Source organism: Saccopteryx leptura, chromosome 2 (assembly GCF_036850995.1).
Source record: "Saccopteryx leptura isolate mSacLep1 chromosome 2, mSacLep1_pri_phased_curated, whole genome shotgun sequence".
In the NCBI taxonomy this organism is placed as follows: Eukaryota; Metazoa; Chordata; class Mammalia; order Chiroptera; family Emballonuridae; genus Saccopteryx; species Saccopteryx leptura.
Window position 1 is genome coordinate 154,563,063 of NC_089504.1, and position 15,565 is coordinate 154,578,627.

At 43.0% G+C, this 15,565-nt stretch overlaps 1 protein-coding gene across 1 annotated transcript in view; it reads left to right on the top strand.

Moving 5' to 3' along the window:
* The window catches only part of TPH2 (tryptophan hydroxylase 2), a 128,500-nt gene that overhangs the window by 49,346 nt on the left and 63,589 nt on the right, over positions 1-15,565 (top strand). The window contains exon 8 of the mRNA XM_066365807.1: positions 14,975-15,101. Coding sequence (XP_066221904.1) covers positions 14,975-15,101 — 127 coding nt within the window. The remainder of the gene's footprint in view (positions 1-14,974; positions 15,102-15,565) is intronic.

The following is a 15,565-nucleotide window of genomic DNA, read 5'->3' on the forward strand; positions in this document are numbered from 1 at the left end:
TTAAAAAATGATGGCTGATTGGATTGTTTTCTTGGGGAAAGTTTTCTGGCCTGGTGGACAATAGAGAAAGTCCTGGAGAATCAGGGACTCCAGGCGTTCTTGGTGGAGGAGGAGCTTTTCTGTGTGCTTCTACCTGGGTGGAAAAGTGTTGATGCTGCTGGAGGTGTGGAGACATTCCTGCTCTTCCTCCCTGTGGGCAGCCCCTGAGGCAGGGAGGCTCCTTTCCCTTCTTATTAGCGGCGTGCTTTGATCACCTGTCCTGCAAGCAACTTTGTGACTGATTGAGTATTGAAATTTGCAAATGATTTCCTTTAAAAAATCAGTTGGGTAAAATTCAAGTTATTCCAATAGTAACACCCCTCTCACTCAGTAGAATGACAGTAAAAGATGCAGAGTTCTAAGTGACATGGGTGTGTGAGCATCACCAGGCATGTGGGCAACTCCAGGCATGTGGGCATCACCCAGCATGTGGCTAGTCGCAGAACACAAGTGTGAGAAGCCCCGTCATCTCCTGGTATCCTCTTTGCCTCTGAGAGAAGTCCATCGTGGACTGTGTCTTTTGCATTCTCTGGCCACCATATGTTCTCTTAGGACCAGGTTTCTCAGCTTTGGCATCATCATCATCATTATTGTTATTATTATTTTTGTATTTTTCCGAAGTTAAAAGCGGGGAGGCAGTAAGACAGACTACTGCATGCACCTGACTGGGATCTACCGGGCATGCCCACCAGGGGGTGATGCTCTGCCCATCTGGGGCTGTTGCTCTGTTACTGCCAGAGCCATTCTAACACCTGAGGCGGAGGCCATGGAGCCATCCTCAGAACCTGGGCCAACTTTGCTCCAATGGAGCCTTCGCTGTGGGAGGGGAAGAGAGAGACAGAGAAGAAGGAGAGGGGGAGGGGTTGAGAAGCAGATAGGCGCTTCTCCTGTGCGCCCTGGTCAAGAATCAAACCCGGCACTTTCATATACCAGGCCTATGCTCTACCACTGAGCCAACCGGCCATGGCCTCAGCTCTGGTATTATTGATATTTTGAGACAGATAATTCTTTGTTGTGGGGAGCTGTCCTGTAGGATGTTTGGCAGCATCCCTGGTCTCTACCCACTAGAAGGCAAGAGCACCTTCCCACTCCTGCCAGATATGATGACAAAAATGTCTTCAGATATTGCAAAATGTCCCCAGTGGACAATGTTGCCCCCAGTGAGAACCACTATTCTAGATGAAGATATTTGACATGTCACAGTAACATTGCTGCTCTGTCTGCTCATTATTAGGCTCCTTCCTCTTAGAAGCAAACTTTAGACTTTGTTTCCTTTCTAAAACACAAATCTGAGTACTCTTTGTTTAACTTCTTTTGGCTCCCTGTTAACATATGGAAAAAAGTCTGATCTCAAACCATGTCTTCTGTTTCTCTTTCTGCCCCTTCCAAAATCTTATGATCTATCCAGACTGGATGTTTCAAAATTCCCATGAACCTGCTGATTCATGCCTCTGTCCTTTGCACAGGCGGTTCATTCTGCCTGGAACAAGATATTCTCAAAACCCAACCCGAGATCTGTGGGAGCACGGGGAGTCCTGGACCCGCACTGTGCGTCAGGGCCCCTTGCTGAAGGGTGGCAGCCCTATATTGGCAAGTGCCCTCCACTCAGCCCAACAGCTTTACTCTTTTAGGAACTGATGCTGGGCATCCCCTGTGAATAGGCGTTTTTTTTTTACTTCAGTGTCTTTAGGCAAAATCATGAACTTTTAATGATGGGAATTTAGACATGAATTGAAACTGTGAGGACAGGTCACTTGGACCACTTATTTGAAGAATAGCTTTCTCTTCACATCATACCTAGCTGCAGACAACCTGTTTTGCTCATCTATTTTGTTTATGGGATAAAAATAGTTTCAGAAAAAAAAAATTGGTTATTCATTGTAAAGCTGAAGAAGAGTTGCAAAAGGCAATGTGAAGGTCGTCCCCACCTCCCCTATTGAGGTGAGAGAAAGAGAAGGGAAGAGAGAGGGAGGGAAAGAAAAAAACAGACCCAACTGCTTTACATGGTGCTAAAAAATGTACATTTCTTCCCTTTTGGGGAATTAACCCTAGATATCATGCCACCTAAAAGCTCATTGTCTTATCTTTTAAACAAATGCTACTCTGTGGTGACATGTTCTAAATTGTCTTTGAACTATTTAGAATATTACATTAAAAAGTAATTCTATGAAATTGGCAGCTTCTGCAAAGAATTAGCACTGGTCACTATGGGAGTGTCATGTGCATGGGTGTTTTGTTCATGTCTGATGTGGGTGGATGCTCCTCTCCCAGGGAGGAGAGTGAACCAGAGAGGTAGGAACATGTCTGCAGTTGTCTGTAGAAGCTTCTTTCTGGAGGTTGGTGGTGATTCTGTTTAGAAAAGTCTTGGGCATACTAGGAAGAGGAGCAAGTTGGAAGCAGGGGTCTCTCCCTCACTCGCTGGTCTGAGTTGGCTTGGTCTGGTCTCTAACATCAGGCTTCTGGTGTTCAGGGGGTGCTCTGAATTTCAGATACTGTATTTCTCCTACTCCTCCTTGCTCTGCTTTAGTTCATTTGGCTTTTTTCCCCTGGGCACTTCCTCCTAGGGACCTGTGGTCTCTAGTCTTCATATTTCCTATAGACTTGTATTTTGTGCAAGGTGGATGTTGAATTCTTGCTAACTAAATGTTCATGTGCACATGTCTTTGGGTATACCATTTGCAATTATATCCGTAGTCCTGATGGTCACTGGTATCTTAGAAATGCAGAGCTCCAGTTAGAAACACAATTTAATGAAACCATATTTCTTAGGGCCGAATTTCATGCTTTCCTTCAAAGCTCTAGAGGCTGACTGAGGCCTCAGAAATGAAGGGAGACTAGACAAGAGGACCCTATTTTCTAAGGTATTACTTCTCTGTATATAGGAAACTCCAGTCCTGTTCTCTTCAGTATAGGTCAAACCCACCCTGATCTAGTTGGATTTCTGGCTGGAGACCAGAGGTGGCCAGATGCCTTATGATGCCATACTGATGCCCTTTGGAACATAAAACACTGTCCAGCAAAGTGTTAAAATATACATCCATAGCACAACCCTCTACCTCTTGTCCATTGTTCATGAGGAATATCAACATATATTTTAAATATCAACATATATTCTTTGAAGTTGAGCCAGCACAATATCTGTCCTTCCAGAAGAGCTATTGTTCAAGTAATAGTGTAATTTTGCCCCAGAAGTTCCTTTTAAAAATGCTTTAATGAAAACTTTTAATAATATATATTCCATTTTATTTTTCAGATGTTTTTGCTTAACATACTAGTAACACAAATATACTTAGCTCACATAGTATAAACTTATTCCACTGAGGAGTTCCAGATTCAGGGCTGTGTTGAGATGACTGGTTATTCAGCCCGTCTGATGGAAGTGTACCTTCTGCTCATTCCTGGTCACTTTTCAAATCAGAGAGCAAACTTTCACCATTAGGAAATAATTCATGACACCAGTGACTAACATTGCAACGTTTATTGCCATAATACAACTAAATGCCTTTGCATTAAGGCAAATCTTTCTTGCCACAGTTAGCATTTTAGGGGCAATTAACATTATTTTAAAATATAACTGTTTTAAAGTTTAGAAAAGGTTTTGTAGCCAGGTAATTTTTTCTTATAATTGCCACTGTGTTTCAATTTTACAAGAAAAATAAAACTGAATTATTTCTGACAATATTTTTCATCTCTTTTCTAAATAAAGTAGATGAATTTTATGCTGAGCCCTTATTACAACAGAAGCCTCTCTAAATTTGGCAGATGATGCTATTAACTTCCTTTGCTTATGGCTCAGACATTAACCCTCATTTGTTAAGTAGTAATATCAGCAGGTAAAGACGCAGGCTTTCACATTTGTATGAAGGCTTAGCTGCTCCTCTCTCGATCCAACAGATGCCTCTCACTAGGTCTGTAATGAGAGGAGAAATAGGATTTTGCCATTCCCAACTGTCCCTGCTTGCTGACATCTGAGAGATTCTAGGTCTGTAAACTGGTCTGATTTAAGCTCTGGCTGTCATGAGTGTTTTCAGGGTTGGGCCTGGCTGAAGTCAAACCTGGGCAAGGTCTCACTGCAAAGCCTGGAAGATAAACCAGAGCTTCGTAAACTTTTACCTTCATTTCTGTGGGTTCTGCTCAGCTTCAACTTGCTCCTTTCCATAGGACACCCAAGCCTGGTGACAAACTTCCTCCACAGTGCTGTTTTTTTTTTTTTTTTTTTTTTTTTTTTCATTTTTCTGAAGCTGGAAACAGGGAGAGACAGTCAGACAGACTCCCGCATGCGCCCGACCGGGATCCACCCGGCACGCCCACCAGGGGCGGTGCTCTGCCCCCCAGGGGGCGATGCTCTGCCCATCCTGGGCGTCGCCATATTGCGACCAGAGCCACTCTAGCGCCTGAGGCAGAGGCCACAGAGCCATGCCCAGCGCCCGGGCCATCTTTGCTCCAATGGAGCCTTGGCTGCGGGAGGGGAAGAGAGAGACAGAGAGGAAAGCGCGGCGGAGGGGTGGAGAAGCAAATGGGCGCTTCTCCTATGTGCCCTGGCCGGGAATCGAACCCGGGTCCTCCGCACGCTAGGCCGACGCTCTACCGCTGAGCCAACCGGCCAGGGCTCACAGTGCTGTTTTCATTTTTGCTTTTCAGAATTGAAAAAAGCATTATTACCAGTGATATTAAAAAAAATGGCATGTTCTCTGAAAGCCAATCCCATCTGGCCTATCTTCCCTGCATTTAACCCAGAGCTCACAGCGCAATGCAGCAGCCATCTCTTCCCTCAGGACAAGGTTGGTTGGAGCTGTACCCAGGGCCAGTTAAGATGCTAAAGGCCCTAAGACCTGAAAATATTGTCGTCTCTTCCATCTTCCAACATAGATCATTTCAACAACAGCAGCAGGTTTATCCCCCCTATTAATAACAAACATAGGCCCTGGCCTGTTGGCTCAATGGTAGAGCATCGGCCTGGCGTGCGGGAGTCCCAGGTTCGATTCTCGGCCAGGGCACACAGGCGAAGCGCCCATCTGCTTCTTCACCCCTCCCCCTTTCCTTCCTCTCTGTCTCTCTCTTCCCCTCCCGCAGCCAAGGCTCCATTGGAGCAAAGATGGCCTGGGCGCTGGGGATGGCTCCTTGGCCTCTGCCCCAGGCGCTAGAGTGGCTCTGTTCACAACAGAGCATCGCCCCCTGGTGGGCAGAGCGTTGCCCCCTGGTGGGTGTGCCGGGTGGATCCCAGTCGGGCGCATGCGGGAGTCTGTCTGACTGTCTCTCCCCGTTTCCAGCTTCAGAAAAATACAAACAAACAAACAAACAAACATATACATATCAACTACTATGTGCCAGGGACTATTTTAAAGGTTGCATGTGAGTGAACTCACTAAATACTCACAACCACTATTTTCTTTTCTTCTTTTCCAAGTGAGAAGTGGGGAGATAGAGAGACAGGCTCCGCATGTTCCCCAGCCGGGATCCAGCCAGCAATCCCCGTCTGGGTCTGATGCTCACACCTGAGCTATTTTTAATGCCTGAGGTGGAGGCTCCACGGAGCCATCCTCAGTGCCCAGGTTGAACAAATCGAGCCATGGCTGCAGGAGGAGAAGAAAAAGAAAGAGAGAGAAAGAGAAGGGGAGGGGGAGGGTTTGAGAAGCAGATGGTTGCTTCTCCTGTGTGCCCTGACCAAGAATTGAACCTGGGACAACCACTCACAGGGCTGACACTTTTCTACTGAGTCAACTGGCCAGGGTCACAACTACCATTTGAACTGTTACTATTACAAGGAAAATGAGGCACAGAAATGTTAAGTAACTTGCCCACAGTCACACAGCTGGTAAGTGAGAGTCAGAATTCGAACTCAGGAAGTAGTGCCAGCATTCGTGGGAGTGACCACTACTGGATGTGAAACAGTTGTCCTAAACAGAAAAACTCAAAACTTATATGTGTGCTGAAGCTGAATAACTTTTTTCTTGGTTTTCTAATGACAAGTTTTGTATAAGATAATAATGGGATACTTTCTTACTTTAATTCTGTGGTCCTGCCTTGCCAGAACCCTCAGTACCACATGTGCGTGTTGGTTTCGCATTGTGCTGCCCTGGCCAGTCCTTGGTCCAACTACCAAGGCTTGTTAGAATCCTCTCCTTTGATCCTCACCAGGCTCTGTTAACTTGCCCCATTTTTCAAGAGGAGGCATCTTCTATCTCACTGGGAAACAGAACGGGAGAGTGCTGCACTACCACGTAGTACTGCAGAGAGGAAGCTGCTGTGTCCACGTCCGCAGGCAGAAAGAACTAGAGACTCCATGCCCCCAAATCCAGGCCCTGCTATCAGCTCTCAGTATGACTGGCGGCAAACCGCTTACTCCCTGTGAGAGGTATGATGAAATAATGCTTTGATCTTTGAAGGGGAAAAAGCTCTACATAAATACCAAATAGGTCCACTCTTACTTGGCACCTCTTAAATTCATGTGGAGGCTGATGCGTCTCATAAAATTCCAGCACGTCCTTAGTTACAAGGCCACGTTCTTAGACCTGGACTCCCACGTTTTCAATCATAATATTGTGTCTAGCTTTGTGAAGTGCCTAAAAGCAAAAATAACCCTTAAGACTTTTTACAGAGACTTTTGTCTCAAGAGCTCCAAGCACTCTTAACAATAGACATTCTATAAAAACAAAACAAAAACAACCCTATACATTTTTTAAAACCTGTGCATTTCAAAGCAAATTTGTGCTCTATGTGCCTGCTAGAGTCCTATTTTTGTTTCTTTCTGTTCTTTTAGGCTGTTATTGGTAGTGGCTTGGGATAAAGCTTTCAAATATACATATAACTTTTTTTTTTAATTTTTATTTTTTGGTAGATTCAAAGCAGGATTCCTCTCCCCCACTGTTCCACACCCAGCGGTTTTCCTCCCTGGTGCGGTGCCTGTAATCCCGAATGAACACGCATGAGCACCCGCACCTAAATCATAAATCCTGGTCCTTCAGTGTCATGTCATCAAGGACAGGCTCACCTATGTACCTTCAGGTGTGGAAGACTGAGATGACCTGGGAGAAATTTTTTCCAGGCGTATTTGCATTTTAAAATTACACATTCAGAAGAAGAAATTCAAAATGATGGATTTTTTTTTTAGGCAAGGAAGAGGGAAGCACTGTTCATAGCCTTCACAATCATGTAGAGAATTACACTGATTGACAAGCACAGAAGCCACCATGAGAGAGAAGGAAAAATGGATCTGATGTTTCCCGCACATAATCTGTCTGTCTGGCATCATCCCGCTTACCTCTGCGAGGTGGGCAGGATTGTCACTGTTTTATGGATGGCAATTCCAAGGTTTGAAGGTGTCGGGTATTTCCCCTACGGTCACACAACTAGGAAATAGCAAAACCAAGGTGTAGTCCAAAGCCCTGTGCTACACTGGAAATTAGGAAAACTACACTTGAGACTCACTTAACTTCCAGGGAGCAAGGGAGTGCCATCATTACTGCTCTAGTCAGTTGAGTTCACAAAATCGTCTCTTGAGTATCCAGTATGTGCCAGGCTTTTGAAGCACTGGGAACCCAGAGATGAACCCATGACCTGTGTCCTGGAGAAGCTTACTGCTTCCAAAAGGGCTGAACTCATAGAAGTACCACAGACTTAGGTGCAAGTATAATTTAATTTAATATGATGAATAATACATAACTTGTTGGGAGCTTATGTTTAATGCATTATCTTACTACATTGTTTAAGAACTCCGTGAGTTAGGATTCTTATAATCTCCATTTTATAGTTGAGAAAACAGTTCATCTGTGCTGTCCGATATGGTAGAGATATGGCTATTTACATTTATTAATTAAAATTAAATACAACTATACATTTAGTTCCTCAGTAGCACTAGCCATACTTCAAGTGCTCAGTATCCTCCTTTGCCAAGTGGCCACCATATTGGACGATGCAGGTACAGACATTTCCATCACGGCGGAAAGTCCTAGTGCACAGCACTGCTCTGAGTGATCTGCCTGTGGAAGAAGGTGGGAATGCACTCAGTTTAGGTCTGAGTCCAGAGTATAAGCCTTTAATCGTTATGTTGTATTGCCTCCTTAATATTTAGTAAAATTTAGGAGGGGCAGGGAAAAAGTTAAAAAAAATCTCATTTCTTTAAGAAATAAGAAATAACTGAGATGGTAGGGAACTGGAGACATATTGACAATTTCCCTTGAAGTTTTTTTTTTTTTTTGGTGGTACTTGTAAGAACAGGAAACTTCCTTTTACTGGTTTGGAAGAGACTTGCTGTTTGTGCTTTTATGGAACCATGAGGTGACTTTTGCTAAAAGTTATACTAAGATTATAACTTATTTACTTTTAAGTCTCAGTTCCTAACATAGTGCCTGGTTTATATTAATAACAGGCGCACAGTAAGTGCTTCTTGAACTAAATTTCAAAAATGGTAACTATTGCATTTTCTGCCAGTCTCAAAAGAGTTGTAGTGTAGAAGAGTAACATTGGTGGCCTTCCTTATGATCCCTAAGAGGACAAAAGTAAGTAAGACTTTCTCCAGGGAAGCGTCATGGCTCTGCTTTGTAAAAAGAGGGCCACATTACATGCTTATCGACACTGTGGAGAGATGTAGGAGGAAATTATTGGAAGTGCTGCTGCTAATCTGGGCCAAGTTATGCAGTATACTATTTTAAATCTAAACAGGGGTCCCCAAACTACGGCTGCGGGCCTCATGCAGCCCCCTAATGCCATTTATCCGGCCCCGCCTCACTTCCAGAAGGGGCACCTCTTTCATTGGTGGTCAGTGGAGAGGAGCATAGTTCTCATTGAAATACTGGTCAGTTTGTTGATTTAAATTTACTTGTTCTTTATTTTAAATATTGTATTTGTTCCCGTTTTGTTTTTTTACTTTAAAATAAGACATGTGCAGTGTGCATAGGGATTTGTTCATAGTTTTTTTATAGTCCGGCCCTCCAACGGTCTGAGGGACAGTGAACTGGCCCCCTGTGTAAAATGTTTGGGGACCCCTGATCTAAACTAAAGAAACTCCATATATGGCTCCAAAGTGAGCTCTGAAAATAACTTGCTCAAAACAGATAAATTCCTGTTATGATTTCCTTAGTGCAGTGAAAACAAACCACTCCCTCAGTGCGGCTATCAATGCATCCCTGTGTATTATCCTAGATGTCGTCTGTTTACCCACCCAACGTGTGTGACAGCTAGAAAAATACGCTGTTTCTGCTCCCAGCTCCTCCTCTTCTTTCTTTTCATCAGTGCGAATGCTCCCCTCCCCCACTCATCTTCCTTCCCTGCTCTTTGTGATTTAGCTCAAGTGTTGGCTTGTGTGTCATTTAGAAAAAATAACACCTATAGAAATAAGGTTTAAAAGACAGATGTGCTGATTTGGGATGGGAAACAAATGTTGGATGCTCACTCACACTTCTTAAAGCCTTTGATTTATAGCAGGAAAAAAAAGGAGTCGTTCAATGTGTAGCATGAAGAGTCAGTTTTGAAAACTGATAAGAGGGAAAAAATGCCAGACTCGTTTTTTGAATTTGAATTTAACAACTGGGACCCTTGTTTCTGCATGCAGCAAAATGTTGGCAACTTTCTTAGAATGATTTAAGAATTCCCTGGAGGCATTTTTGCTCAGGCCTCTTTGTAGGCCCATTTCAGCAGGCTTTAGAATCCTTCTAACAGGGCTTATCTGAAAAGATTCCAATTTACAGCAGCCAAAGTTTAGTGTCTGATATCAGCTCTAGCTTTTCGTTCCTTCGTTCTTTTTTTTCCCCCAAAAGGAGACATGATGTTTTACAGTGTTAACAGTTTTGAAAGGTCCTACATTTCCAGTGAACAGAGCGCTATTGTGAAAAGGGTTCTGAAAAGCATTATTCAGGTGAAAATGCATCAAAGGAATGTAAGTTAAAAAGAGAAAAGTTTGCCAATGTAGAGATTGGAGGCCGCATGTGCTGACAGGTATAATTATAGCCAAATAATTGAACCTTTTAAGAGATATCTGGTGAGATAAGGCAATAGCTGTGGACTCACATCAGAATCTTATTCATAATTAGACCCTCAGGGGTCCAGCTGTGGATGCCATAACTGAGGTATTATGCAGGACATAATAGACATAATAGCTATCACACTTGGTAAAATAGGGTGAAAAAACACGATTTCAGCCCAGCAGAAGTTAAGTGATACAAAGGTTGGAGAGAAGGCTTCATCTTCCCTCAGGCCACCTATTGTCTGGACCCTCTTTCAGCCCTGGAGAGTTGTAGTTAACCTAGCTTCTAAGTCCTTCAGTCTGAAGGAAACTCAAGAAAATGTCAACTTTTCAAAGTTATTTAATTGCTTTTATTAGTAACATTAATGATCTTTCTACTTCAGCTCCTTTTCTATACCCCAGGTGTTCGGGGAAGATACTGGGACTGAGAACAACCTGGCGTTTCTGTCTGAGAATGTCCCCCTACTGTCGGAAAAGATGACAATGTTCTTTCTGGTCTTGAAATACAGTGCTTAAAGCCTTGGCTCAAGGGGAAGGGGGCTCCTGTAAACATGACACCCCCACTTGCTCAGGAATCTGAGCAGCAGTTCATTCTTGGGGCCCCTGCACAGATACAGAGCCGAGAAGAGGGCACAGACTAGCGAAATTCAGAGCCAGCATTTCTACTTACAGTGGGGCAAAGGGAACTCCACACGAGCCATTCATGCTTCTGTTAGACATCTTGCTTCAGGCTTGCATTCTTTATGAAACAATAGAATTTATTTATTTATTTATTTATTTTATTATTTTTTTTTTTTCACTTTTCTGAAGCTGGAAACGGGGAGAGACAGTCAGACAGACTCCCGCATGCGCCCGACCGGGATCCACCCGGCACGCCCACCATGGGGCGACGCTCTGCCCATCAGGGGGCGATGCTCTGCCCATCCTGGGCGTCGCCATATTGCGACCAGAGCCACTCTAGCGCCTGGGGCAGAGGCCACAGAGCCATCCCCAGCGCCCGGGCCATCTTTGCTCCAATGGAGCCTTGGCTGCGGGAGGGGAAGAGAGAGACAGAGAGGAAAGTGCGGCAGAGGGTTGGAGAAGCAAATGGGCGCCTCTCCTGTGTGCCCTGGCCAGGAATCGAACCCGGGTCCTCCGCACGCTAGGCCGACGCTCTACCGCTGAGCCAACCGGCCAGGGCGAAACAATAGAATTTAAACTGATGGTTTGTATGACTTTTTTTTCAAAATTACAATCCCTTTTTCCTCTTCTCTGTATGTATGGTTGGATTATGTTGTCATTGTAACGCTATTAAAGGTTCTTAAACTATCTGTGAGTTATAGCTTTCTGATAATGGTACTTTAACTTAAAATCCAGGTGACAGCTCTTTTTCTATCACAGAGAATGGACTCCACAGAGAATTGCCTCCTTTGGACCTCTTGTATTTCCCTTCCTCTGTCCTTTTCAACTGTCAGAGGTTCGCTTTCCTTTCTCCCCGTTAGACTCCATTAGGACCCAGGTTGATGGGAGACTGTCTGCTGCAGCCCTCCTCCAGTATTTAACAAGCTCAAAAGTACAATAAATCCAATATTGCACCAAGAATTCACCAGCACAGTAGCCATGGCTTCCATTCTCACATTATGAAGCACTTGGAGCTGTGCCTGGCCCACAGCAAGCATTTAATATGTGTTGGCCGCCAAAATTATTTTTGTTTCTGCTCACCTTGCTCATTTATATAAGGAGCTAATACTATTGTCAGGATTTGCCTGGAGTTTGACTTTGGTCTAATTTAGGATTATTGTTGTCACATTTTCTTCCTGGATCAGTGGGGTGCTTTAGTATTTAGAATGGGGGTATTCAGATTTATCCATGGTAGGCCACTTGGTCCTAATTCCAACAGTGGTGCAGACTGCATGACCTTTTAAAAAACTAATCACAGGAGTGAGTCTAGGGTCCACTCTTTGCATGGAAGTATTCGACTTTTAACTGAGTCAAATGCACACAGAGGAAAAATTAGCTGCCTAGTGACCTTTCTTTCACCTTCTTTCATTTTTCTCCATTTTTTTTTGAGAGAGAGACAGAAAGGGAGAGAGAAGAAGGGAAAAGAAAGATGAGAAGCATCAATTCATAGTTGCTTCACTTTAGTTGATTATGATTACTTCTCATATATGCTTTGACTGGGGGGGCTCCAGTGGAGCCAGTGACCCCTTGCTTAAGCCAATGACCTTGGGCTCATGCCAGCGACCTTGGGCTCAAGCCAGCAACCTTGCGATCATGTTGTTGATCCTGTGCTCAAGCCATTGACCCTGGGCTCAAGCTGGCATGCCCGTAGTTAAGCCAATGAGCTCTAGCTAGTGACCTCAGGGATTTTTTTTTTTTTTTTACAGGGATAGAGAGAGAGAGTCAGAGAGAGGGACAGACAGGAACAGAGAGAGATGAGAAGCATCGATCATCAGTTTTTCATTGCGACACCTTAGTTGTTCATTGATTGCTTTCTCATATGTGCCTTGACCGTGAGCCTTCAGCAGACTGAGTAACCCCTTGTTTGAGCCAGCGACCTTGGGTTGCTCAAAGCAGATGAGCCCGCACTTAAGCTGGCGACCTTGGGGTCTCAAACCTGGGTCCTCTGCATCCCAGTTCGACGCTCCATCCACTGCGCCACCGCCTGGTCAGGCGACCTCAGGGTTTTGAACTGGGGCTCTCAGCATCCCGGGTTAACGCTTAGTCTACTGCATCACCACTAGTCAGGCTATTCTCTAGTATTAATTATGTGTTTCTAGTGGAATTAAACTTGGACAGTTCAAAATGACATAATCACATGTAGCTTCAGTTTCAAGTACTAGTTGCTTGAAGCTTGCTAGTGGAGCTCCTTGCGTCATCACTGATGAACTGGGCTCTACTCTGGCTGTGTCTTACCATCACTGACAAAGATTTTTTAAAAGGTTCCTCAAATAATTTGGAGTGTTGAAGACCGCTGAATGGCTGGAAGAGAGACTTTGGACATAGTGCCTGTATTTTTACTTGTGCTAACTAACTTGGTTGAACTCTCCTCCTCACCCTAAGGCCCACTCCCTTTATCATTTACTCTACAAATACAAGTTAAAAAAATAGAGTGAAAGAGCATAGCTTTGAGGAATCTGAGAATCTGATTTAAAACCTTGTCTCTATCTCTTATTAACAGAGTGGCCTTGATGCTTAAATTTACTGACTTTTATCCTCTCCATTTGTCAGATGGTAGTAATAAGACTTCTTTGTAAGTGAAGATTAAGTGAATAATGTGATTTGAAAACACGTAGTACAGTATCTAGCACACAATAAGAGTTCACTATGTTTACCTTTCTTTTTTTGTCTTCCTATCCTTAATTTTTTTATGGGTAAAATGAGAGGCTTGGATAACAATGAAGTTCTCCTTATCACTGAGTCTGATTCTTTGCCGTAGGCATTGTGATTGGAGAGAAAACCACACATATATGCTCTGCAAATTCAATTCACGTCAAAGAGGAAAGCTTCTGGTTCACAGCGGACAGGGACTGAATTTGGAGTTTCTTTTAGTATTATATCATGTCCACATATCTCATTTGCACTTTCAGCTTGATGTGTCTGTGAATGAAGTGGCTGGCCAATGTTGGGGATGTGGTTTCAGTTGTGGGCACAAGATTTTTTGATTGAGTCATGCCATCTGTTTTATGTGGGCATCAATCTTGTGCCTTTGACTACCATGCATTTGCTTCAACCACATAACCATCCAACCTACTTTATACTTGTAATAATGGTGGTAGTGCCAGGCATTTATATTATAGCACCTGTTTGATGTGATACACTTCAGAGAAGCCCAGGTGAAATCAGGAAACATCTTTCAATTACTACCTGGCTAATTGGTTTTTGTAAAGAAAATAAAATATTGCTGCCTCTTGATCCTTTCCCAGAGAGTCACAGGAGACTTCATTCCAATATAGCTTGGTATCAGGGAACAGTTTGTGATTCATGACTGACTCAGTGAATCATCTGCTTCGCTAAACTATGACACACACTGCCGTTGTTTGGTCATGTGGCTCCACATTGAAGCTTAGACAAACGAGCGAGGTTCTAAGCTTTTATGATTACCTAGTTCAGGCTAACCAAGGAAGAGGACTAAGGGGGGGGGGTCTAGCACTCTGTAGGCTCAAGAGAGTTGCTTGTGTTGCAGACAGATACATTTTCTATGGGAAAAGCCACTTTGAAGATGACAATATGACCCTCCGCTATTTCCCAGTGCCTGGCAGAGTGTAACATGAGATGCAGTGCAATTGAATGGTTAAGAGCAAGAGTTTAGAAAGCATGACAAGTGGGAGTCAAATATTGGTTTTATCACTATCTATAGCAAGAGTCAGCAAACTTTTTCTGTAAATGGCCAGCTAATAAATATCTTAGGCTTTGTGAGCCATATACTTTCAGTAACAACTACTCAACTCTGCTGTTTTAGTCAAAAGGGCCACAGACAATACATGAACGAATAGGCATGGCTGTGTTCTAACAAAACTTTATTTACAGTTATAGGCAGTGGGTCAGACCTGGTCTGTGTCTGTAGTTTGCTCACGCCTGATCTATAGGCTCTTGCAGTAATTCATTACTTTAATCCCCTGTTTCTCTTGAGGATTAAAAAGAGATACTATATATAATATATACAGTATTATATAAAATATATACTATCTATATCTATATATAGATACTATATATAATAAAACACTTGTCACGTGCTTGGGATAGAGTAAGTATTTGGAAATAGTAGTCACTATTATTTTGTTAAAATATTATATGTCATAATTTAAGATGCCATTGATTGTAAAGTACATCTGGATTTCAGAGTTGTTAAAATGTGATAAAAATCTTAGAATTGATGAAATTAATGTAATAAGTTAGAGTAATAAGGCTATAGTTAGGATTTTAATTCTTGTTCTACCAGTGGTTGTTTAAAACTTCTAATATAACATTATTTTGTGATATTTTTCTTGTCAGAGACACATGTCACGAACTCCTGGGACATGTTCCACTACTTGCGGATCCCAAGTTTGCTCAATTTTCACAAGAAATAGGCCTTGCATCTCTGGGAGCCTCAGATGAAGATGTTCAGAAACTAGCCACGGTCAGTTTATTTTCAACTTTAAAAACTGTTCTACTTATGTCTATTTGTAAGGTAAAGAAAGCTTTAGAGTTATCAACTATGAATTGTAAGGCAACATTCTGGATAGGGCCTGGTGCCTTTATCTTTTTCTGGGTTGTGTTTTTTTTGAAGCAGTGTGCTCTTGGCTTGTCAATCATCTAAATACTTGTATTTTATTCTTCTCATTCAGGGATTGGCTAAATAGTACATATTTTAGTCTTGCAGCTCATAAGGTCTCTTTCACAACTACTCAGCTCAGCTACTATGTTGCAGAGGCAGCAGCAGACAATATGTAAATGAATGAGTATGGCTGTGTTTCAATAAAACTTTATTTACAACAGCTGTTGGTGGGCCAGATTTGACCTGGGTGTTATAGTTTGCTGACTCTCATTTTAGTTCAATGTTGATTTCCTTGAAATATTAGTAATAGTAAAAGGTATGTATTT